Below are 26483 nucleotides of genomic sequence, written 5' to 3'. Positions count from 1 at the left end.
GTAGTGAAAATTGGGCCAAGTCAGATCTTCATAAAAAACTAAGCTATCAAACACTCAAACATGCGTGGTTGTCTAACTTACAAATAACAGATGAAACCACTGAAAAGAGTAATTTACATATCAACAGCTCAATCTTTCACAAAAATAATAACAAAATTTTCTCAACGGCTCAATTAAATAAACGCACAAAGTTTAGATAATACATAGGAAGCTAACAAATATTTATTTCCAAAAAAACTACAGAAATTAAAGAAGATATTGCTTGAATTAAAGCTCTTATTGATAAAAATAGTAACACATGAAGCCCGCAGAAAAATTATTATGTGCGGTACCCGAACTATGTTAAGCTTCATAGAATTGGCTACATACATTATTATACAATAAATAAGATAAAAATATAATAGTTGAGTAACTCGATCAAAATGTCAACTTAATGAAATTATCTAACAAGCTCTTAAGAAGTTACTAGCTTGATTTGTATTGCTGGTCGAATAGTCAAGTTACCGATCAATAGTTTTCCTTAATGGAGTCATCCCTTGAGTAGTAGCTAGGGTTATCTTCATAGATTGTACGTGTCGAGGATGATTGATAAGTTGCACTCATATGTTGGGTCAAGTTCAAAGATCACAACGGTATGTTTGAGGCAAATTCAGTCATGGACATGTGAATCCCCTTTTGAAGTTAGTTTGACTTGAACTGAGTTGACTTAGCTTAAACTATGCTGACTTGACTTGAATCCAATTTTTAGATATTTGAATGTACATTTAATTCTCCGATTCTCTTATATTTTTACTTGACTATCACATCCAATCCCATTATTGAACTTCAATCATACACATGTTAACATCCAACTTCTATAATCCTTGCAACATAAATCAAATAATTATTCTTAATTGTATAATCTCATCCTTTCCAATCATGAAGAGCGAATTATTTTATCCATACTTATGTAGTGAAAATTGGGCCAAGTCAGATCTTCATAAAAAACTAAGCTATCAAACACTCAAACATGCGTGGTTGTCTAACTTACAAATAACAGATGAAACCACTGAAAAGAGTAATTTACATATCAACAGCTCAATCTTTCACAAAAATAATAACAAAATTTTCTCAACGGCTCAATTAAATAAACGCACAAAGTTTAGATAATACATAGGAAGCTAACAAATATTTATTTCCAAAAAAATTACAGAAATTAAAGAAGATATTGCTTGAATTAAAGCTCTTTTGATAAAAATAGTAACACATGAAGCCCGCAAAAAAATTATTCTGTGCGGCAACCGAACTATGTTCAGAGGCCAATGAGAATGTGCCACATCATTTTTTGATGCGTACCGCTCGGCACCGGGTGACGTGACGCATTCTAATTCGACTCTGGACCGTTCAGTGACCGCATAGAATAATTTCTCCAAGTAAATTATCTTCTCTTTCATCTGTAACTAATCATGGCTAACCATTCAATGATGCCTGAATCTCTTCTAAAGTGCGTCCTTTAGTTTCTGGCACAAATATCAGTGCAAAAACAACATTTGCTGCACATATTACAGTAAAGATAAGGAATGTACCTGTCCAATATGAGAAAATTCAAACATTTAGTTCATCCAAATTAGAGAAAAAAAAAACATAATAGTGCAGAATAATCTATAACATGATCCCTTCATGGATCTTAGCTCATTCTCTCTTTCAGCTACTGAGCTCACCATGCATGACAATGCCAAGAGAGCATAAATGATGAGAGAAAATTTAGATCAGACAACTGAGATTTAAATTTAAAAACTATACGTTTTATAACCAATGGATTTGTTTTGTGATAAATGTAATACATAATTAATCAGTTAAATTTAATGTTACATTCATCTTAAAATAAATGTGATGACAATAATGCTAATTCAGACTTGACAAAATTTTGATTCCTAAAGAACAACAAAATTACAAGCAATCAAATAGTATAGTGGTGAAACTTCTATTAAAGTTAAAAAGAAAAAATCCTGTTTTCTTTTTCCTTTCCTGAAAAATTCTAGATGGTGACCTGCAAATTCTGATCTGCTTATACTACACATGAAGCTCATAGAGGTCTTAACTCTTAAGAATGAGACAAACAGTTTTAAATGTTTGTCAGATTCAGGCAGAAAAAAATGAATATTGGAAGTGAAAAGGTTTGCATAACTAAGTGATACATGCATTTGGATACAAAACTTATAATATTTTTATTTGAAAAGCATTTCAATCATGATTAAAGATCTATTTGGGAGAGATTTCTTGCTGCTTTGCTTTTCAGACAGTAAATACAATTTCGTTTGGCTACTGTTTTCTTACGGTTTCCTCGTTATTTTTAAAAAATATATGTAGTTGAAAGCTGATTTTGCAACCAGAGTAGCTAAGTTATTTTTCCCACAATAACTTCATAATCAACTTTATAAAATATTGCAGTCATCCCAAACAGACCTTTAGAGTACATTAACTATACGTAAAATATTATTTTTGAAAGACGTATGTTTTATAAACTTTTTTTCCTTTGAAAGAAAATCAAACAATACTTTCTTATAGCTGCTAAACTATCAGATAAAATTATAAAAAATTTCTTCCCATTACAAAAATTTACAAAACCAGAAAGAAGATTATTGCAAAAATTGAATGTGCAACCATCTGTAATAGAGATAAGCGAAAAAGCCATAAAAAACAAGCCCTCAGTTAATCATTATGTTTTTTTTTAATAAATTGCTTTTTTGTGAGGATGAAGGTTTGTTTAATAATAAATAAAAAAGAAAACCTATTTCCAGAAAAAATATTACCCCAAGAGCTCCAACTCATGAGAAAGTTGAATGTGTATGAGATAAGCCATGATCCAAACCAGTTCATCAGAGTCACTAGGCTCCCAGCAGTTCCTTTGATATTAATGGGGAAAATCTGTAACCAATAAATTCATAACAGTTGCATGAATTTCTATTTCCTATTTAAATATATTATGAAATAATTAATTATTCTATAAAATTTTAAATGTGGTTTACCTCTGACATTATAATCCATGGAATTGCACCCATTCCCATTGCGAAAGATCCAATATAAATCTGCCTCATAAAGCAAATGTATTTGTTGGACAATCAGTTAGAACATCATAGTAGATTACAGTAAACTAAATGTTCAAATCATAATTAAAAGGGATATCTACACTTTCCACTCATTCACTCAAACCAGCAAAATTTTGGACTGGCAAGCCAGTTTATTTGATTGTGTTGGGACTGAATCATTAGGAATTTGATGGAAGTAAAATACTATAGGGCGAGATTTTGTTGTCAATTTTGATATTTTGGTGAGAATTTTGTTGCATTAAGGTAGGAGAATGTTATATTTGTAAATAGCATATATCGAATGACTCTACTTAAATTAATCCTAAAATTATTGATTTTTATCCAATCACTCCAACACCAACAACTTCTTCATTTGGTTTCCTTTAATCCATAAAATCCTCTTTTTCTTCATGTCTAACCTTATTTGGCTGCGGGTGGAGCTAATTAAAAAAACTAATACAAATATATTTCAACCATGTTTAGGGTTCAACTATGGCGGGTTGCTAATCTCATCGAGCATAAATTCCTACAAAATGTCAAAGCTACAAAGATTGAGGTGAATGTCCTCTGCCACGAAAAAGGAGTAATTTATCAAGAAAATGAGAAACTACTATAGGATGAACATGGAGATCGAGGGGGGCTAATCCAATTCAAATTCATTTAAGGGATCTTGAACCATTGAAGGTTCATGTCAAACTTGAGTTACCCTCTTATGATGGCATCATTGATATAGAAAAAAAAATTATGATTAGATCGAGCACTTAGAAATTTATTTCTCAAATTCAAATAACGATGCATAATTTATTTTTGCTTGATTAAAATTATCCTTACAACCACTAATGTGGCAAAACTCTAAATCTATAAATCTTAATTTATCAATATCAACATGAACAGGTTTCAAGAGATTACTAAAAAGCATGGTTTAGTCACATTGACTATGAAGATAACAAGTATATACAATAATAATAATTTAGATGATAATATTTGTAGAAAATTAGAAAAACTACTTTGAATTTTATTACTTAATAATATACAAGTTGTGGAAGTATTTAGAAACTTCTCTGAAACGGCTTACAATTAAAAGAAATTAAATTATTCACAAAGCCCCAAGAGGGTTGGACGGCTAGTATAGGAAGAGGAGGAACACAAATTGTAATGTAAAGGTCATAAGAGGATTAATCCAATAAGTAGAACCCTTAATTTGTATTCTCCTGGATCCCTACCGAGGTTGGTCGATTTGCAAGTCCTATGATCCTTTAAGACTCCCCTCAAACTGAATGGCATAACTCTATTGTTATAAGTTTGTTTACAATATTTTTGAACATGAGGTTGTGGAGTCATTTAGTGAGAATATTTACAAGTTGATTTCTTGTTGGCATGTACGAAGTGCAGATCAACCCACTTTCTAATATATCTTTTATGAAATATCTATATGCCTCCACACAATTTTTACATTTATAATATAATGGATTACAAGAAAATATTAATTTCAGATTTATTATCACAATATATCTTCATTGACAATTTTTCATTTGATTCTTAAATCGTTCAAATTGATTTTGATCCAAAGAAACTCATAGATTCCTTGGGGCAATGGCTCTAAATTCAGATTCAATGTTGAATTTTGAAAAAATAGGTTGCTTAATCAAGCCTTTATCCCACTACGTGAGGTTGGCTACATTAATATTTTTTCTTCATTGTTTTCTATTAAAAGTCAAATTCTCATTTAAATCCAATAAAAATGTCATTTCTAATATTTTCTAATCTAGGCATTTTAAGTGTACCTCTCTATTTCTTAACATAAGACGGATATAATACATCAACTCTCCTACTGGTTCATCAAAAAGACAACGTTGTATGTGACCAAACCATCTAAGGAAACTCTCTCTAATCTTATCTGCCACTAGAGTTACTCCAACATTTTCACATATATACTCATATTGCATTGTGTCTCTAAGTGAAAAGCCACTCATCCACATAAGCATCCTCATCTCTACAACACCTAACTTAATATTATGCTTCTCTTTTAATAACCGACATTTTGCGCCATAAAGCATTGTAGGTCTCACCACCATCTTATAGAATTTTCTCATAAATTTGAGGGGTACTTTTATATAACACAACAAGCCATATGCATTCCTCCACTTTAACTATTCAACTTGAATTCTATTAATAATATTCCCATCTATGTTACCATCGCTTTCAACAATAGATCCAATATATCTAAAACGTGCATTCTTTTTAATGACTTGCTCACCCAATGTCACAATCCTACCACTAGATCTATCTACTAAAATTACATTCTATATATATTAAATTATTTTACCTTGTATTTTTCTTTAATTTCTAAGAGCAAAACATACATGCGCACATGAGGTTACTCATATGGTCATTTGTGTGCTACAACAACTAAAATAATGGCTAGTTTCAATAATAGCTAGTTTGACAAAATTAAGAAACTCATGGATCCATATATGCTTATCTTGAACTAGCTTGATAGGCCAAATTGTTCACAATTATACTATCAATTTTGCTTATTTATGGTTTTTGAAAAGGGGAGAAAGAGAGGCCAATTGTTCTTTATAATTTGAGGATTTTTTACATTATGAAAGCCATTCCATTAGCCATTGCTGCCAAGTATTGAGAATGGGTGTTGTATCCACTATTTCTTATGCATCCTACCAAAACCAAGGGAGGTTTTTGAGTGCTTCCCTTAATAAGAACTGTTTAATGCATCACTCTATCTTATAAAGATTGAAAAGTGGGTTATCCTAGCCTTTTGAGGATAGGATGATGGAATTCCATTCGTAAACAGGAAGGAGACAACAAAGTATGAAAAATTGGCAAAAAAAATTATGAATTCATTCTTCGATAATTCTTGCATGTTAAAAAATATGGCAATTAAGTAAGCATCCTAGCCGCATGCAACATTCACCCAAATTGAGAAAATGCCATGTTTCATTAACTTGAGAAAGGCTACATCCAATCAATTAGAAAACTTGAGAAACTGCCTCATTTAATTGGCATGACAATCTTAGACCTAAGGTCCAGGTATCTCAGCTTGATGGGCACGTATTCGATTGGCGAGAATAGAGTCAACTAGAAGCACAACCAAACAACCAAGATCATTTTAAGATGGCCAATAGGACACTTGAGGTCATTCTACCTAGATATTTCAAGAGGTCAACAATAGGAAGGTGGATAAATTAATGCACAAGTATTAATAAGGAAAATGGATAGACCAAATGTTACAAACGTAGATGTTGTCCAAATGATTTGCACAAATAGAGTTAACAACTTAGGAAAAACACTCCATTGGCGATAATAAGCAAAAAATATATTTCATGAAATGACACAGGGGCAAAAACAGCCTTAATTTTGAGGGGGGAGGCAAACTTATAAGTAATTATAAGTAAAAGTGTAGAGATTTCACAGATATGCCAGGGTCCAAGGGGGCAGCGCCCCCTGGCGGGGTTCGACCTAACAATTTCTCTTTGTATTTGGTTCATGTTCCCTAACAATAACACATCTACACAATGTGTTTATTTATGCTAGAGGCAATTGCCTAAAGATGATAGTATTTTAGAACTTTTTGGGGGGAGGGGAAAATTGCCTAAAAAACCTTGTAATAAAGACTAAAAAATATATGGCGGGGGACAAATTATCTTAAAAAATCATATAACAAATTTTAGGGGGGGCTTTAGGTAGATCCACCCCTGAAGTGATTTGAACCTAAATTGTGGATGAGGCTAATGAAGATGATAAATAATAAGATAATTTAAAATTATGGCAGAAAATTTTGTCTGATTTCTTATTAGTTATGATAAAAAATGAGTTAATTATATGTAGTAAAGATAATTAGAAGTTAATTAATAACTATAAGATAATTGCATTGACTAGCTTCGATTACAACCTTAATAAGAGTTAATTAGCAATAAATTAAAGACAAAATATATATTTCAAAACATGGGCTTTGGAACACTAACCAATATGCCACAAAGTGTTAAGACAGAGACCCACTCTGCATTCACTCCTTGTTCCTGCAAAAATTTTATCAGAAAATTCTTGTAGTAGTTGTAAAAGACAGAGATTCAAGGTACATAATTACCCGTAAATAGAAAGATAAGGCACCAACGAAGCAACCCAGAAAGGTCCCAGATGAAGAAATCTGAAACACAAAATGTCCACTTTCTTGTTTAAATTCACTAATCTCACAAAATTTCTTTTTTCAAAGTTTGTTTTAAAAAATTACATTTGAAAAAGTAGATAGATAAAAAAGCTTTTCAAAATTATGACGACAAAATATAAAAAACATTAGCCACTCAGCCCTAAATCTCATGTCCTACCAATAGAAGGGGTTTTCTACCAGTTTTGTCTGTTAATATTGCTCCCAAAGCTGTTATTGGCAACTGCATGAGGAAAGCAAAATCAAGTAATGCTGTAATGCAGCAGCTGCATTCTATAAATGTAATTGCAAGTAGCAGAACTGAAAAGACAGATTTAAAACCTGTATTGCACCTATCAAAATGGTTCCAAAATTGCCAGAAGAAAATCCTGCAATTAAAGAACAAGAATAAGATATGTGTCTCATGCTTCAAGCTTTGAATATAGGAAAGGTATATATAAATTTGTTAGTCAAGAAATGGAACCTGCTGATACAAATGTTTGACTTGAATAAAATACAATTCCATTGATTCCACCAAACTGTTGAAATGCCATTAACCCAACACCAACCTGATGAACATAAACCATTTCATATAAATCATCTTTAAAAAATGATAATATTCTCTAAATCATTTTCAAAGATATCTCATACGATGGTTGAACGGATGTACTTCCTTTGAAATAGGTCCACAATTCTCGCTCGTGGGAGTCGGTTTAGAGTTTCAATATAGTCCTGATAAAAAGAAGCATGGAAGATTTACATACATACCACCCTATACTACTATATTTATATATTTAACACCTAAAACTTTAAAATTACATACATACCACCCATAGTTCATTTTCATATCAAATATGAGGGTAGAAATGAAATATATGAGATGTAGGAAGGAAATATGAGTGGTATATTTGATATTAAAATAATATAGGGTGATATGTACGTAATATTAAAGTTTTGGGTGTTAGATATGTAAATAGGATGGTATAAAGTGGTATGTATGTAAATTTCCCAAGAAGCGATTTCGAGTAGTTAAAAATATTCCGATTTTCCAAAATGAACAATTGTTTCAATTGAAAACCTGAATTTCTGCTGCTTCCTCAGAAATGTCGGCATCTTTTCCATGAAGGCGATGCAGTGACTCTTCAAACAATTCTTGTTTCCCAACTTTAGCCTGCAACAGAAAGGGAGTTGCTTTAACAAAAATTCCTTGAAAATTTAGCAATGTAAACATAGTTTCTTTGTCTTACAAGCCATCGAGGAGACTCTGGAATGAAAAAGAGGCCCAAAAGTAGAATTAAGCATGGGATGAGTCCTGAATCAAATTTCAAACTTTTTAGAATAAGATTACTATGGAAGCAGATAGGAAAAGAAAAACTCAGGATATATTAAGCCAAGTCTCTTGATAAGGATATTTTATTTGCATAACTTGTTAAATTGCGGGGCATAATTTTGGAGATTTCACTAATATTTTTATTTGCCTTAGATTTTTCATTATATAAGGAGGCATTCTCATTAGGTTATATGCCTGAGAGATCTATAAAAAAATTACAATAATCATCATAATGAAACCTACAACGATGATAATAAGATGTGGTCATCAAATGGGTGAACGTGTACAAATTTTTTTTATGCATTTTATGAGTTGATCATCTTTTTTTTTGTATTTACTCTTGGTGATTTGAATTAAGTCTCGTCTGATTCCCAACACAACTGCACATTGGATTATATAAAGTTCTCTTTTATTTTGTTTGATAAACAAATTTTGATTTGCATAGCTAAAATTACTACTTTGGCAAGAGAAAAAAATTTGATATCTTGCAAAAGAGAAGAGGAAGTCCAACAATCCAATGAGTTGCCGACAAATCCTAAATCATAATTAGCTTAAGATAAGTTGAATTAAAGAACCAGGCAATTAGCTTTCTCAATGATCAAATAGACATTGAACTTACCAATTAGAGCTAACTCCCTCCATGATACTATTGTACCCACTATATATGTCACCGATAATCCTCCAACAATCATTAACTGAAGAACATGCAATGAGAAAAAGAATGAACATTCTAGAGAAAGATAGGAATATGTCATATATATATATATATAGAAAAGAACTCATGAACCCAATGTCTTCACCTGGTTCAATGCTGTGAGGACACCTCGAAGATTTTTTGGGGATATTTCTGCTATGAACACAGGTACCTACTCATGAATAAATTTGATAAATTCATGTTGAAATTATAAAAGAAATTAACATCAAACAGAGAAATACCAGTACCTACACACACGCACACCCCCCACGCGTATGTATGTATATATATATAATGGAGAAATTGGAAAATGTAGGCCCATTGAAAGGGAGAGAGTTGTGGTGGCACTTGCTCCCCTTAAATCCAATATTTTTTAATATATTCAAAAGATGTTGTCTTAATGTGTCACATCATTATTTTTTTCTCCTTTTAAGAGAACATCTAAAATTTTGGTCAAATTATGAATTAGCCTCTCTTCTCTCTACTCTTCTTAAGCTCCTTATAAAGGAACATCTCGAATTAAACTATATCAATTAAGGAATTCTCCCACACCTATTATCCTCTTTTCATTCCCTCTTTATCTTATAAAGGAACATCTCGAATTAAATTATGCTTTGGTAATTGCAAGTTTTTAAATCATAATAATTTCAAGAAGCTATAAGAAAAAGTACTTGCAAGGATTATTTTCATATCACACAATATGCAAAACCAGTAGATCTAAGAAGCATACCACATATGAAAAAACACCAGTCCCAAAACCTGTGAAAATCCTCCCGAAGTCAAGCAGTAAAACATCCTACAAAAACGTAAAATTACAGTTTTATCTAATTTACATATTTCAACTATAAAATTTAGAACCTTATAATCACAACATACCTCGCCAAAATAAATTGCTAGCCATCCTATCATACCAAATAAAGCTGACACTCTCATGGCCTGCAAGGGCCATAATCAACTAAATCGAGCTATTCGAAATCTTGAATATTGATGACAGAATAACTTGGTATTTCATTACCCCTTTTCTTCCAAGGAAATCAGCTATTCTCCCACTTGCAATTGCGCCAATCATTGCACCAATTGTTAGTATGGATCCAAAAACTGCAAACTGTAACATTGATGTTAAAAAGTAAATTGTTATGCAATACTTTAGCTTTCGTTTGGGACGGCTTTCTTACTACTTCTTAAAACAACTTTTTAGTATAAAAATTTAAATATTTTAAGGCTGAAGGAAGAGAGAAAGATGGAAGTAGGGATGTGAATAAATAAACTAACCAAACAACCTGATTTGAATTGGACTCGAAAATTTAGGTTTGAGCTGACTTGATTATTATTTAGGTCGGCTTAGGTCTAAATTATAAACCCAATCATTATTTGGATTGAGCTTGGATTAACCCAAATAATCTGGGTTTGGGTTAGGCGGGTTTGAGTCATATTAATTAGGTTAAATGAGCCATATTCAGGTTAATTTGATCGTGTTGATCTTAAAAAAATGCATGATCAATATAATAAATGTGTTTGCTAGGTCAGATTCAGGTTTGAGTCAAATATTTTGACTCATATGATAAACGAGGCAGGTACGAGTCAAGCAAATTAAGGTTGGGTCAACTTTTAATCAAACCCAAACCCAACCTTTAAACCCAAATTGACACCCATAGATGGGAGGGGAGGAGAGGGGATGGGGAGATAACAATAGCATAACCGTATGTGCCTTCAGTGGCTTATGCAGCTAACTGTCAGGTGACAAGAAAAGAAAATAGAGGGATTTGTTGAGAGCTTCGTTACATCCAAGATGTTTTATATAAGATTAGATTTGACACGTTGGAATACTTTTTTCATAATTTTACTTTACAAGTCATTGCCACTGCTATTTGGTTACTAATTTTTTAGCTTTTTAGATACATTTCTATGACAAGAATGGGTTTTTCATAACTTGATCTACTAGAATATGATAATTGTAAAAAAAAAAAAATTTAATTTCAAGTAGGCCCCGGACTATTTATATATAATCATTTTAGTCCTAGACTATAATATTGCTCCAATTTAATCCCTCTATTGTATAAAATTTATCCAAAATGGTCCCTTTTAGGCTAAATTGAGATTAATTTTGTAAAATTGAGGGACTAAATTCAGATCAATTTTGTTTACTCGAGTGACTAAATTGGAGCAACCTAATACTCAGTGACTAAATTAGACATACACGAATAGTCTGGGGACTATTTTAGAAATTTTCTGATAAAAAAAGCTACTATTCATCTTCATATGAAGGGAAAATACATGTAATTTCGCAATAGCTTTGAAAAACTATGTACATGTAATTTCGCAATAGCTTTGAAAAACTATGTTTTCCCATATAATTTCGGCGACAACCATCCGAAACAACCCCTTAGACTATCCAGTTCAATATATCAAAGATCATAGTTTTGCACTCATAGTTTAACATTACTTATTAGGTATAACTCAAGAACAAGAAAGAGAGTTAGACAAACCTCAGACAAGGAAAGGCCCATATCATTCATGATTCCAGACTGAGATGGCGCAGAAAAGCCAACCTGAATGTTAACAAAACATTTTTTTTTATCCCAACTGGAGATTTCTATTTATGAAATGAATATTCATTTGAATTAAAACTTCAACGGAACAGATTGATTAAACAAAACAAGTAACTATGATATTTAGGGTTATCAAGCAAACAAGAGATTCATAATAAAACAAGTATTTCGAGTAGCAAAAGAAGTGAATAAAAAAAAAAAAGAATTTTTTGCGGATCTTACACAGGATCCAAATATAAATGAGCCACAGACGACAACGATTGTGCTGAAAAGAATCATCCATATGGATCTTTTGCTGCTTTTCAAATCTCCATGCTCGATGAGAAGCTCCACTGAGCCATTTTGCTCGCTTCCCATCCAATCCTCTATGTCTTTGTCAATAGCCATTTTTCAGTCTCCTCGCTCTCTCAATCTCTCTATGGGAGATCGTGAATGAGAGAGCAAAAGACGAGAGGGGAATGGAACTTCTTGCCAAGAAATCGAAGTGATTGAAAGAGAGTGTGGCAGCTGGTCAATGCAGAAATTGGAATTTTTAAAAGAGAAAACTTTTTGCTCATATTTGAACGCACAGCTTTCTGGCCACGGATGTGGCAACGTAATCTTCTATAAATATATTATATGTGGCAGTCATTAATTTTATATATATATATATATATATACAAAACAGAACAATTTATTAGACTAAAAGAGCAATTACAAGATCCAGAAAGCAAATGCAAAAATAGGAGGAAAAAAACAATACCATGGGTTCAATATAAGGCGAAACGAGCCTCAGCCACATTATTGTCCGGCCCAACAACAAACAACAACAAAAAAATAAAACTGAGATTTCCAAAAAAGTAATCCCACTGAAAGTGCCAACACGATAGGCACACACCAGCACCAAAAGGATCTTCCAAACAGCCCAGTGAACATAAACCATGGCCAACCAACCAAAAGGCCATCCAATTAAACCAAGAAGGCAACACCAACAAGTTCATCATCATCGACCACGTCTGCCCCTCCCACGAGCCATATCATGAGAGGCAACAGAAACAAGAGGTTTATAACGCAACGAGGCAAAAGAATTGCCAGGATCCACATCCCTAGACGATTCCAAAGAAACGGAATCAGAATCTGAATCTGAATCGGACGAACCATGAAGCCAATCTATATGCACACGAACATCCATTCTCGAATTGTCCCCCACATGATACACTAAGCTTTGAGGATCAATTAACGTAATAGGTACATCCACAAAATTGTTGTTAACTAACAGTCCTTCATGACAGGAGGCGAGCTAGAGGAAGCATAAACCTCATAAACACCCGCACCCAAATTATCAGAAATAAGAGCAGACTCATTCGGGCAATCCAAAACTACAGGATTTAAAGAATTTCACCCAAAACGGCCAGGGCAGACACCACCGACAACAAGGGACCAGCATAACCATGGCCATCAGCACTAAGACAAGCTCGAGGGGAGGCAACAATAGGATCTAGAGTACCCAAATTACAACCTTGAGGGACAAAAGGTAAAGCGTCAGTGGACAAAACAGCAACAACATCAACACCATTAACCTTACTACCCGAAAGGTTCACATCATTCTCCACATCAATTTCCACAATCTCAACGGCTAAATTAGAGGGAAGGGGATCCACATTAACCAACGGAGCCACATGCACCACACACAAAGTAGTAGGCGGAAAAGTGGGTTCAACAGAGATAACTTGAGTTTGAGACGATCAGATCAGAATTAATAAAATCCTTATTAGCAACCTAAGACGACACCGATAAGTCAACCCCTGGACGGCAATTACTAGAAAAATGCCCAAATTTTTTACACGAAGAACAAAAAGGAGGCAAATCCTCCAAAACAACATTCAGAACATATCCGGATGATTCAGGGCCTAACCAGACACAATCGGGATAGGTTTTAGTAACATCTAATTCCACTAACACACGAGTAATGGACGGCCTAGACTCGATAGAGTTAGCAATATCGATTTTTAGGGGCTTTCCAAAGATCAAACCCAAGCCATGAAGAATGTGGGGAGAGAAGAGATGGGGGCGCAGCAGAGGGAAAGACACCCAAATGGGGACAACAGGCGACTCGACCCCAATATCCACCAAGGGAGACCATTTGGTAAGTTTCATAAAGTAGTTATAAACTAAATAAGATCCATGGCAATAGTCCCAACAATAATCAAGATCGTTTTTGTGCTTAATGAGAATATGAGACGGGTCCAGCAAAGTAACTGAAAATTCACCATTCAACTTCAGATTAAAGAAAAACCGTCGAATAGAGTCCAAGGAAGGACGATTAGAAGGGAAAAATCCGACCAAAGAGAACTGGAAAGGCGCGGCAAGCGCATAAATTTCTTATTCTTATCGAAATCCAAAGAGAGAGAATACCACGAAAAGAAGAAACCCTAAGCTCCGAAAAAATGGGTTCCTCAGACTTTCCCGCAAGGACATCTAAAAATGAACGATAAGAAGTATAAACCCCTAAAAAACCAAGGTCACAGAGCTTCGGCGGCATGCCGACAGACGCAAGACAGAACCAAAAACACCAAAAAAAAAATCAAGATCCACCAAAGAAAGAGGAACTTCCCTGGAGGAACGAAGAAGGCAGCACCACCACTGCGAGTAACCCCAGCCACAGGAACTGTCACGACCCGACCCGAGACGAGACGGATCCCGCCCGCGCTGGATCGCGACGGAGCTGCACTAACCAGGATCTAGCTTTGGAATTTGGTTCGGAACTAAATCTTCCAAATAATTAATTCACAAAGTTCATCATCACCGACGACGTCTGCCTCTCCAACGAGCCCTATCACGAGAGGCAACATAAACAAGAGGTTTATCACGCAACAAGGCAAAAGAATTGCAAGGATCCTCATCCCCAAACAATTCCAAAGAAACAGAATATGAATTTGAATCAGAATCAGATGAACCATGAAGCCAATCCAAATGCAGACGAACATCCATTCTCGAATTGTCCCCCACATGATACACTAAGCTTTGAGGATCAATTAATGTAACAGGTACATCCACAAAATTGTTGTTAACTAAACAGTCGTTCATGACAGGAGGCGAGCTGGAAGTAGCAGAAACCTCACAAACACCCGCACCCAAATTATCAGAGAGAAGAGCAGACTCATTCGGGCAATCCAAAACTACAGGATTTAAAGAATTTCACCCAAAACGGCAGGGGCAGACACCACCGACAACAAGGGACCAGTATAAGCATGACCATCAGCACTAAGACAAGCTCGGGGGAGGCAACAATAGGATATAGAGTAGTCAAATTAAAACCTTGAGGGACAAAAGGTAAAGCGTCAGGGGACAAAATAGCAACAACATCAACATCATTAACTTTACCACTCGAAAGGTTCACATCATTCTCCACATCAATTTCCACATTCTCAGCAGCTAAATTAGAGGGAGGGGGATCCACATTAACCAACTGAGCCACAGGCACCACATACAAAGCAGTAGGCGAAAAAGTGGGTTCAACAGAGATAACTTGCTCAAACTTAACATGAAAAGAAGGGACAATCGGATCAGAATTAATAAAATCCTTATTAGCAACCTTAGACGACGCTGGTAAGTTATCCCCTAGACGGCAATTATTAGAAAAAATGCCCAAATTTTTTACACGAAGAACAAAAAGGAGGCAAATCCTCCAAAACAATATGCTGAACATATCCAGAGGATTCAGGGCCTAACCAGATACGATAGGGATAGGTTTTAGTAACATCTAATTCCACCAACACACGAGCAAGGGACGGCCTAAACCCAATAGAGGTAGCAGTAACGATTTTAGGGGCTTTCTAAAGATCAAACCCAAGCCATGAAGAATGCGGGGAGAGAAGAGATGGGGGCACAGCAGAGAGAAAGACACCCAAATGGGGACAACCGGCGACTCGACCACAACATCCACCAAGGGCGATCATTTGGTAAGTTTCATAAAGTAGTTATAAACTAAATAAGATCCATGGCAAAAGACCCGACAATAATCAAGATCATTTTTTAGCTTAATGAGAATATGAGACGGGTCCAGCACAGTAACTGAAAATTCATCATTCAACTTCAGATTAAAGAAAAACCGTCGAATAGAGTCCAAGGAAGGATGCTTAGAAGGGAAAAATCCGACCAGAGAGAACTGGAAAGGTGCGGCAAGTGCATAAATTTCTTATTCCGATCGAAATCCAAAGAGAGGGAATACCACGAAAAGAAGAAACCCTAAGCTCCGGAAAAATGGGTTCCTCAAACTTTCCTGCAAGGACATCTAAAAATGAACGAGAAGAAGTATAAACCCCTAAAAAACCAGGGTCACAGAGCTTTGGCGGCATGTCGGCAGACGCCAGACAGAACCAAAAACACTAAAAAAACAAAACAAAACAAAATCAAGATCCACCAGAGAAAGAGGAACTTTCCTGGAGGAACGAAGAAGGTGGCACCATGTACCACAGCGAGTAACCCCAGCCACAGGAACACACCGGTATATATATATGGTATATTTGGCTCGATAATTAAATGAGCTTGCAAAGTTATCGAGCCAAACAAAATAACTAATAGTTAAAGTTTAAAAAATATGGACTATGGCTTATGATCTGACTTATGTCGGGAGAGAATTTTACTTGATTCTTTACTAGAATGGTCACAAGATAGCGCTACTCTTTTCACATATTAATATTCCATTTGCAATTCAATTTACATGTAAGATGCAATTGCTTTCACACCAACAAGTGTGTTGAAGAAGAGAATAAAGAAAATTCAAAGGACTCCATCACTAAATAATAGAGATTAATTATTATGTGCGGACGTTAAATGTCGTTCGGATACCAATCAGAATGTGTCATGTCACCCCTTCGCTCGATACCGTAGCTCGGTACCACTGACGTGGCGCATTCTGATTGGTCTCCGGACAGCATTCTACATCCGGCCTCCGCACAAAATAATTTCTCATTAGGGCCTAAATTTTCTTCCAACTTATTGAATTAAAGCGGCATAAACTTTGCATAGCTTTATAACATGTGCCACGAGCATCAACATTGACCCCTCAAAATGAAGAAACTTTGTGTTAGAGTATTCAAATTCAAATTTGATCATGATGAATTTTATAATCATTATTTTGTTTTAAGATTAGTGCAATAAATGGCTAATCAATCAAGCTTTGTATTGTACTCGTTTTTTTTTTTTTTAAGAAATATAACAACAACATCAAGCCTTTATCCCACTACATAAAGTCGGTTACATGAATTTTTTCCTAAATTGTGTCATATTAAGAGTTAAATTATCATTAAAATATATTTTCACTTTTGAGAGATTTTTATAGAATTTATTGGTGAACTTTAAATTGCTTGTTTATTTAATTTGCCTTGAGTTATGAGTTTGAGGATATGATCATAGATATCAATTAAACATTAGCTGTGAAATATAATTTTCATGTCCAAATTAAAGAGTTTTTCTTATATGTATAGTTTTCTTGAATATTTACAAACACATGGCATTTCTATATCATCATAATCATATAAATAGTAAATAATAATATCAACAACCTCTTATTTACTTATCAAGAACAAAACTAAGTGACTTATACACAATAATCATGGTCTAGTCTATTTTGTATCATGACTGTAAAAATGTCTATGATCTAGATTCTAATGAGTGTTAGTAGTATCTACTCAACTGGAGTCTCATCTTTTCTAGAAATTAACATATGCAAGTAAAGTAATGCTCATTGACTCAATCATGTGATCATCACTTTGCTTTTTGCATGCAAGTTGCTTATTAGTCACAAAACTCTTTGTTATTCATATTCCTCTTTTTTTTGTTGCTCTATTTCTTGTAGTGCTTCATTTTTTGTTTATTTTTTCATAATAATTCACATTCATTATATCTTTCAAATTTATCTATGATGATGTCATAACCCAACTAGCATCACTACAAGGTCTCTTGAAAAGAAAAGAAAAAACAAAGAGACTTGATATATCATCAAAAAATTATCTTGATCGGGCACGAATCTGAGGCAAAATCAAGTTGGAAATTTCAAAAATTAAATTGGAGACCATCCGAACTCCGATTTCAACAAACTTATAATCTAATTGAATGTCTCGAGAATACGAACCCAACGACACCAAATTCGACTCAATCGGAGCCCAAATGGGTTCAAATCGAGGGTCTGAAGCGCTGTTGGAGGGTTTGACCGTTTGAACCACAATTTGGATTACCAAAAAGTTTCTTCCTGATCGTTTCCATTGTTCTTCCTGACTGTGGCCGGAATTTCTTCCCGATCGTTACCAAAGTTTCTCTTCCCAATTACTGTCGGAGTTTTCTTCTGCTCCATCGTTGAGGCTTTACCCAACCACTGTCTTATTTCGGCCGGTTCATCAATCATCGCCATATTTCTATATAATTATTAACATGTTGTAATTCCAGCGTCTCAAAGTAAAGGAGTGAATCAAACTTTGTATCCAACCCAGACATAGTGGAAAAATTTTTCATCTGGGCCAGGCCCCGTGGTTTTTCCCTTTTCGGGTTTTACACGTAAAAAAATTTATGATGTTTCTCTCTCTTAATTTATTTGTTGGTGTACTGAATATACGTATATTACTAAGACGTTATATTTTGCATTCTACCACCTTGTATATTCTAGTCCGCAACAAGACTACCAACCAACAGAAATAAATTATCTCGAAGAATTCTACTATTACTAACACAAAATGCCCAAAAGTGTCTTACATCTATATCTTCAATCATATATTTATAGATTTCATTTGAGACGGCTTTCTTATTTCTTAAAACAGTTTTTACTGTCAAAATTTTATTTTTTGTACTAAAAATTATTTTTAGAAGCAGTAAGAAAGTTATACCACATGAAACCATAGTTTATCATATTTAACCTTCCTTATCATCCAAATATTTGGTTATAATCTATCATCTTTAAACTTCAAAGTTTGGGAATAACACACTATAAAGATGAAAAATGAATATAAAATATTTCAAATACAAATTAATTTGATGAAAAAAATGAAGGCTAAGATTTCAATTGAGATAGCTTTTGACCACTATTTTTGGTTGCTTTCATGAAATTTTTGAGCTAGAAAACTGCTTTAGAAATCCGAAAGAAAGCTGTCATAAAAGAAGCCTAAAGCTTCGTTTGACTTTTTAAAGCTGATGTTAGAAGTAAATTTTTTGTATTTTAAAAGCAATGGAAAATAATGATCAAATTAAAATTCTGATTGTAATCTAAAAAATAAAATAAAAATAATAAAAAAGTTATCCCTCAATACAAATTAAGTTGAACAGAAAATTCAATGAAAAACCGTTCCGAAATGGCAGTAAATATCACAGTAAATAACAAAACAAATTTCGTATTGGAAGTTAGGCTAGAAGATTGCGAGATCAATATTTGTAAATATGGTCCCGGCGGGGCTCGAACCCGCGACCTTCGGCTCATAAGACCAACGCTCTAACCAACTGAGCTACGGGACCAATTTTCTTCTTTATTTGTTTTCAAATTAAAAAAAAAATTTGTAGTTGATTCCTTAAGCCCAACTTTTTTTCTCTTTTAATTTACGAGATCTTCAAGATTAAAAAAAAAGTAACAAAGTCATTCTATTTGCTTTAAGATAAATATATCACATATACAATCTATTAAATTTCTATTAAGAATTTTAGACATTATATTTATTTATATGTATAATTTAAATTTAATTAGAATAAATTTAAAATAAATACAATATATGGATAATCAACTATCATTTAAATTACAATCATTTCAAAATAAATACAAAATTTTAAACTCATAATATAATAAATTTCATGAATCTATATTTAATCAATTAAATTTATATATTAACTTAAAAAAAGTTTGATTAAAATTGAATTAGAATAAATATTAAAGTCTTAAATTTATCCTCATCCCAAAATAAAAACAAAATTTTGAAACCCATCAAATCATGAATTTCATAAAAACATACCTTGAAAGTTACTCATTAGTCTAATGCTATTCCCAAAAATAGCTACTTATAGCATTATAAGTCAAATAATAAGTATTATAGCTACATGGTCTATTATAGTTCCCAAAAATGGCTAAAGTCTTTCGTTGAGACTTTTGGTCTTCTACCCTTCTTCCCTTTTACCTAAGCCACATGATCAACCTTTACTACTCCGTTGAAGGACATTTACATCCATTAATAACTTCCCCAACTACCTTCTTCTTCTTCCTCTATGCCATCTCTCTCTACATCTTCTATCACTATATATCCACCCTTAATTTCTTCCCTTCTTTCTTCGATTTCAACCAACTTTCATGGCCTTCTTTAGCTTCCCTTTCTTTCTCCTTCTTCTTCTGCCTTTTTGTTCGCCGGATTCATCGCCCGACGGCGGTGGCCAAGGCCGGAAGGAGCTGGTTCCGGCGATGTTTATTTTTGGCGATTCTCTTATAGATAACGGTAACAATAATAATTTAGCTTCATTGGCTAAAGCCAACTATGTCCCGTATGGAATTGATTTTGCTGATGGCCCCACCGGGAGGTTCTCTATAGTAATATTTTATATAATTAACTAAAGTTATTAAATTACAAAAGAGTCACATGAATGATTTCAAAAACTAATTAAAATATTTTATTTAAATTTCAGAGAAAATAAAGTTTTCAAGGACTTCCTTACAATGTTATTAATGTTGATTGAATTCTTACAAATAATTTAAATCTTAGGGACAGAAAGTTTTTTTTTGCGAATAAATTATAGTTGTTCCTTTTTTGGCAAAAGAGAATAAATTAGAAATTAAATTAAGTATTTCTACTTTCATATACCTTACAAAAAATAATTTTTGAAAATTGAAAGGTTTTTGGAAATGGTTTCCTAATTCCTACCGTTAGAACCTCCAATCCCCTGCAAATAATAAATTATTAAATAATTTAATTATGATAAATTAACATATAATAAATTTTTTTTGGTTGGGGTAGATTTGTAACAAGCCTAGCTATATCCTCGGATACATTGCATGGAACTCACCGATGATTAGCTTGGTTGGTGGGCGATTAATCCCCAACCCGTTCTCGTTTTCCCAAAAAAAAAAAAAAAACACACACACATACAGAGCATCAAACTATTAATTAAATTTCTTCATAGGACAAAGAACTCATGCACGTGCATGCACCCATTTAGATCTACTGACTACTGGAGTAGAGATCATCAACAACTCTAATTAATTAAATTGTGCATATTTTGTTAATAATATAGCTTGTTATTGTTTAACAACAACAAAAAAAGTACTGATGAGTTAGTTTGTTGCAGCCAACCTTCTTGGTCTCCCTCTCATCCCGGCACACTCTGAAACCTCCACCGCTTACGAGCTCCTCCATGGCGTCAATTATGCCTCTGCCGCCGCCGGCATCCTCGACATCACCGGCCAGAATTTCGTATTCCTCAATTCTTAATTAACTCACTAGTTTATTATGAACAAATTTGGATTGAAAATTAATTAAAGAGACATCTTTTAATTAGAACACATAGAAGATAATCTTTTTTTAATTTGCTTAACAAAACTAGCTCGAATAGTCTATCAACGATGCATTCATGCAGATGGCACGAATTCCATTCAATGAACAGATCAAGAACTTCGAATCCACCCTGAATCAAATCACCGGCAATCTCAGCGCCGACACCGTCGCTCGATCCATCGGCGACTCCATCTTCTTCATTGGCATGGGAAGCAACGACTACCTCAACAACTATCTCATGCCAAACTACAACACTCGCATCCAATACAATCCAAACCAGTTCTCCGATCTCCTCATCCAACACTATTCTCATCAGCTCACAGTAAATAATAATATAACTTACTATCAACTTACTTAAATACAATACGTTCTTCTTCTTCTTCTTCTTCTTCTTCTTCTTCTTCTTTTGCAGAGCTTGTACAATCTGGGCGCAAGGAAATTTGTACTATCTGGAGTTGGATCTCTGGGCTGTATACCAAGCATTCTGGCTCAGAATATGCTCACACAGTGCTCACAAGAAATAGATCAAAGCCTTGTTCATCCTTTCAACAGTAAGATGAAGCTGATGGTTGATAGATTCAATCAAAACCTTACAGCAGCCAAATTCACATATATTGACACCTATCACATATTCATGGAGATTATTAACAACCCTGGAACATATGGTACGTAATAATTAAACTAATTAATCAACTGATTAGCTTTTAACTGATATTATTATATAATTAGCTAGAGATAATTATTTTGCAGGATTTAATGTGACTGACAGTGGTTGCTGTGGAGTTGGGAGAAATAACGGGCAATTTACTTGCCTTCCATATGAGACTCCATGTTCAAATAGAGAACAATATGTGTTCTGGGATGCCTTTCATCCGACGGCGAAGGTGAATGTTTTAATGGCGAAGAAGGCGTTTGCCGGCGGCGGTGACGTTGCACATCCCATCAATATAGAGCAGCTTGCTAAACTGAAGCTTATTCAGTTCAATAATTCATATTCTTATATTGAACAGGAGAGGGGTGATTAATTAGAGTGGTTAGTTATAGTCAGAATAATATGTTTGTTAATTTTTATTAAATTATTAAGTTTGATTAATTATAATTGTGATTCCCACAATATGTTTATATCAAGTTCATCACCTGATTTGTCAGCATAAATCAACATTAATCATAGCATAACTTTACTTAAAGACATTCTATACAAGAAACCAATAATAACAATTGTAATCTATATGAATTGAGTCTAGATGAAGGTTAAAAATATATATATCAAGTACACTACAGAAAAATCGACCACGAATTTTTTCGGCTTAAATCGACATCTTTCCAGCGGATTTGCATGTTTTCGGAAGCTTTCCCACGGAAAATTTTTCGCCAGTAAAAGCTGCATAGGAAATGAAACACAACGGTTTTTTTTTTTTCGCTAGAAAATTCTGATGGAATTTCTACCCTTTTTCGTCGCTTTTCGTTGCATCATGAGGAGTAGCCAGTGAAATGTTTATGCTGGACTTCTCAGCAGAATTACTGTTGAAATTAATCGAGCGACGGTTTTTCCGCCAATAATTTTGAAGGTGTAAGTATTGGTAGTTTGTCCCTTTTACTACAATCATGATGTTATTTATAACATAATTATAACACTTCTTTATTAATTGTATCAGAAAGCTTGCAAGGCTTAAAAGTATCATTTATTTATGCAAATATCATTTAATTATGAGAACACCTAACTTATAATATATTTTATAATCACATTATGAGCAATTTATGTTATGATTATTTAACATTCCCTCTAGAGCATAATAGGAGTTAGACATTATCATTTTAAGCACCATATTTAGCACATGATGTTGGATGCATTTTGGAGCCTATTTAGTATGATAGAGATGCCATCGTCAGTAGTTATGTTAGTTTATTTTGATGCATTTTTTTATTTTAGTCTAAATCATACTTATTAAATTATACACAATTTTTTAAATTTATCATATATATTCATTTATGGTCCTATGTTTTTGTGAAACATAATGTATAGCATGTAGGCTTTTTGTGTCATGGGATTATTAATTTTTTCTTGTGTTTTGGCCTTATGTTGTGAGCTTTGCCATGTGATGTTTTGTATGGAGAAGAGCATTGAGCTTGCCTAGCCATCTCTTGCATGGGCTCTCATTTTGATTACCGATGGACATATTATGTTATGTGGATGGTTGAAGTAATTTTACTTTCTTTGAGTATATTGCCCTTTTTGATGCTTTTCACCATAAAAAAATGTAGGAAGATCACCAGTGAAATTTGCCACCCCCGAAGGATGACTTCTAAAAATGATGATTCAATATTTTTCTAGCGAAATACCACTTATAAAAGACAATTGCCAATTATTGCATCACGACACTGAGGTCTGGAGTGCTGTGACGCTCCATTCTCTATTTTTGAGTCAATTTTACAGTGTCACAATGTTATGCTCTCAATCTCAAAGTCAATATTACATTACTAGTATCGCCACGTTGCATCCTAAGACGTTGTAGTGCAGATGTATACATCGTTGTAATGCTCTAATACGACACTATAATGTTGTACAATTTAATCCCCCCGAACCCCAAGCAAGGGGAGGCCCGCTGCAACCCCGGGCGTTTGACTTATGGAATATAATTGAGGTACGAGTCAACAATACAAACTGATTGATCTACAAAATCGATCATAGTTTCACACAAAACTAGCAGTATGCTAAAAAAGTTTGGCTATATTAAACTTTTCCTCGTTTTAACTCTTATGTTGCAATTCTTTAGAATTGCATCAACTTGATCGGAGATATAAGTTCTACTTGTCATGGCCAGTGAACTGCTTCGCTGCCAAAGAAATCAAAGAACATAAGGTATATCTATATTCATAAATTTTGTTTGCATTGACTAAAAATCCATTCATATATGAAATTCCCAGAAAAGCTAAAAGGAAATGATGCCCTAGATTTTTCGTTTTACAAATTAAATTTGCCTTAAAATTCGTATAATATTTTCTAATTAATTAATCATTTTTGTACCGCACTTTTGTAAAATAAAATCAAATGATTTTGTGTTATATATAGTTTGATGAAGCAATTTTTTTAAACCACCATTAAATGATAAATTGATTTTGTAACATCAAGAAGAGAGGGAAGAGATAAAAGTGGTAAGGATTTAATTCAAGTGAACTACATTTATTAGAAGAGGATATTCAGTAAAGGTGGATGAGATATTTTGCTAGGCTTTTCAATGAAGATTGCGAGAATACGATTAACTTTAGTGATCTTAGCACCCCCAATGAAAATAAAGATTTTTATTTTTGTTAGTGTATTAGTAAAATCAAAGTTAAGAAGTTTTAAGGAAAAGAACCCGACGATATTCCAATAGAGGTGTGAAAACGCTTAGGAGGAATTTCTTGGCTTACTAACTTTTTTAATATTATTTTGAAAACAGAAAAAAATATGATTGATGAGTGGGTTTTGATTCATATCTTCAAGAATAGAAGTGATGCACAAGATTGCATGAATTATAGAGGAATTAAGTTAATGTGTCATACTTTAAAACTGTAGGAGAGAGTTATGAAGCATATGTTATTTGGCAAATCCATGTTCAGCATTCAGTTCTACCCGTTTTGACTTGATTGGAAAAAAGGCACATATTTGAACTTTTGAGCTTTAAATCATTTGCAAGTCTTTAGGAGTGTTTTGGTGCATAAAAATGATTGTGTGTGGTCTAGAATGAGTTACAAGTATTTGATGTAAATTTCGGTAAAATTTGAAAATGTCACTATTGGAGCATCTCAGCACTGTATGTTCGAGCGTCTCAGCATTGCACTCGGCCAAAGAGTCAAATAGTGACATTGTAGCGCTTTAGTCTGAAAAAAATAATATTTTAAACTAGCGCCACAACCCCTGAATTGGGCGCCGCAACCAAATAGTGGCACTGCAGTCTGCAGCACTCAACCATTATAAGCACTTTATTTATATTAAAGCCACTCCTCCATTAAAAAATAAATAAATTTTCTCCAACAATATTCTTTAAAAAAAAATAGTTTTAAAAAAGTTCTTTAAAAATTAGGGCACCTTGATTTAACTTATGGTCAATATGGTTCTAAAATTATTGGATTTGTTTATATAATATAATATAATATTTGATAGATTGGCTTGTGTTAGATTATGATTTTGTTCGGGAAAACAAGCGGCAACCCCATGTTCTATTTGGCTTCAATTTTTTCTTTGATTTTCATAATATCTTGTGCTAGGAATCTAATTTTTACAACATCTTTTAAAAAATTACTTTTCTCACAACAATTTTACAATCATATTTATAAAAAACTACTGTCATCTCAAGTGAACCTTATATTCAAAAATTTTATGTTCATATTCGATTTAGACTTGTTAGGCTCATTTCTTCAAGCAATTAAATCAACTTATCTCAATGTTGAAGTGGCCAAGAGATATTAGCTCTATAATGTACTCGTTAGTTCAAGACAACAAGGCTGCTTGAAACGTCTATTTAGTATTTAGTATTTAGTATTTGGCTAAAGTATTTGTCAATTCAGTTTACCATATTATTTAGGTTTCGTTTGGGACGGCTTTCTTATTGCTTCTTAAAGCAACTTTTTAGTACAAAAATTAAAAATTTTATACTTAAAAGCCGCTTTAAGAAGCATTAATAAAACTGTCCCAAACGAAGCCTTATTCGAGACCAAGATACTTAAACATTCACAGCTACTCGTCATTTGATAGGGAAGTCGTGAGAGACCTCTGTTTCGTTTGGTACGGCTTTCTTACGGCTTTTTAAAGCATCTTTTATAGTATTAAACTTTTTGAACTAACATTTTTTTTTATAAAAAAGCCGTTTTAAAAAACTAAAGAAAGCTGTCCCAAACGAAACCTTGTTTGATAACTAGATTTTTTTCATGTAACTAATTATATTTATTCATTTTATAATAAGTATTTTTTCCAAGCATAGTTATGTGATTTTACATGAATGTAATCAATTTTTTAGTGTTGAATTTCTTCTTAAATTGAAAAATAAGATGTTAGAGTATGAATTTAGTATGTTACTTCATATTTCAATATCAATTTATACTTAACTATCTTTTTTTAAGGATATGGTGAATCATAATTCGCATCGAAAAATGTGTTGCTCAATTTCATGATTTTGAATTATCGACATTCTTTAACTATT

General features: G+C 33.5%; 2 protein-coding genes and 1 non-coding gene across 4 annotated transcripts; 1 reads left to right on the top strand and 2 right to left on the bottom strand.

The window, feature by feature from the left end:
- Window positions 1-1090: 1090 nt before the first annotated feature.
- On the bottom strand, window positions 1091-12375 carry LOC110113226 (sugar transporter ERD6-like 7). 2 transcript variants are annotated; one of them, XM_028692200.1, is made up of 18 exons: window positions 12029-12375; window positions 11744-11806; window positions 10273-10362; window positions 10134-10193; window positions 9988-10053; window positions 9364-9429; window positions 9183-9258; window positions 8481-8515; window positions 8312-8404; window positions 7885-7965; window positions 7718-7802; window positions 7576-7622; window positions 7415-7477; window positions 7177-7236; window positions 7055-7108; window positions 3009-3068; window positions 2793-2907; window positions 1091-1565 (listed from the first exon to the last, which is right to left on the bottom strand). In XM_028692200.1, the coding sequence occupies exons 1-18, from the start codon at window positions 12191-12193 to the stop codon at window positions 1450-1452; spliced, it is 1395 nt and encodes a 464-aa protein (XP_028548033.1). In that variant the 5' UTR covers window positions 12194-12375; the 3' UTR covers window positions 1091-1449. The 2 variants fall into 2 exon arrangements, with proteins under 2 accessions (XP_028548033.1, XP_020701355.1); XM_020845696.2 differs by having other exon boundaries at window positions 8481-8545; window positions 12029-12373.
- Window positions 12376-19214: 6839 nt separating this feature from the next.
- TRNAI-UAU lies at window positions 19215-19288 on the bottom strand. Its single transcript has one exon. It is a non-coding gene; the product is annotated as a tRNA-Ile (tRNA).
- Window positions 19289-20108: 820 nt separating this feature from the next.
- On the top strand, window positions 20109-22328 carry LOC110113223 (GDSL esterase/lipase At1g71691-like). The gene is made up of 5 exons (XM_020845693.1): window positions 20109-20342; window positions 21088-21222; window positions 21386-21625; window positions 21716-21968; window positions 22054-22328. Exons 1-5 carry the CDS (start codon window positions 20109-20111, stop codon window positions 22326-22328), a joined length of 1137 nt encoding a protein of 378 aa, XP_020701352.1.
- Window positions 22329-26483: the final 4155 nt, after the last annotated feature.

This window comes from Dendrobium catenatum, unplaced genomic scaffold (assembly GCF_001605985.2).
Source record: "Dendrobium catenatum unplaced genomic scaffold, ASM160598v2 original_scaffold_144855, whole genome shotgun sequence".
Lineage (NCBI taxonomy): Eukaryota > Viridiplantae > Streptophyta > Magnoliopsida > Asparagales > Orchidaceae > Dendrobium > Dendrobium catenatum.
This window is presented reverse-complemented; position numbering and strand designations above follow the sequence as displayed.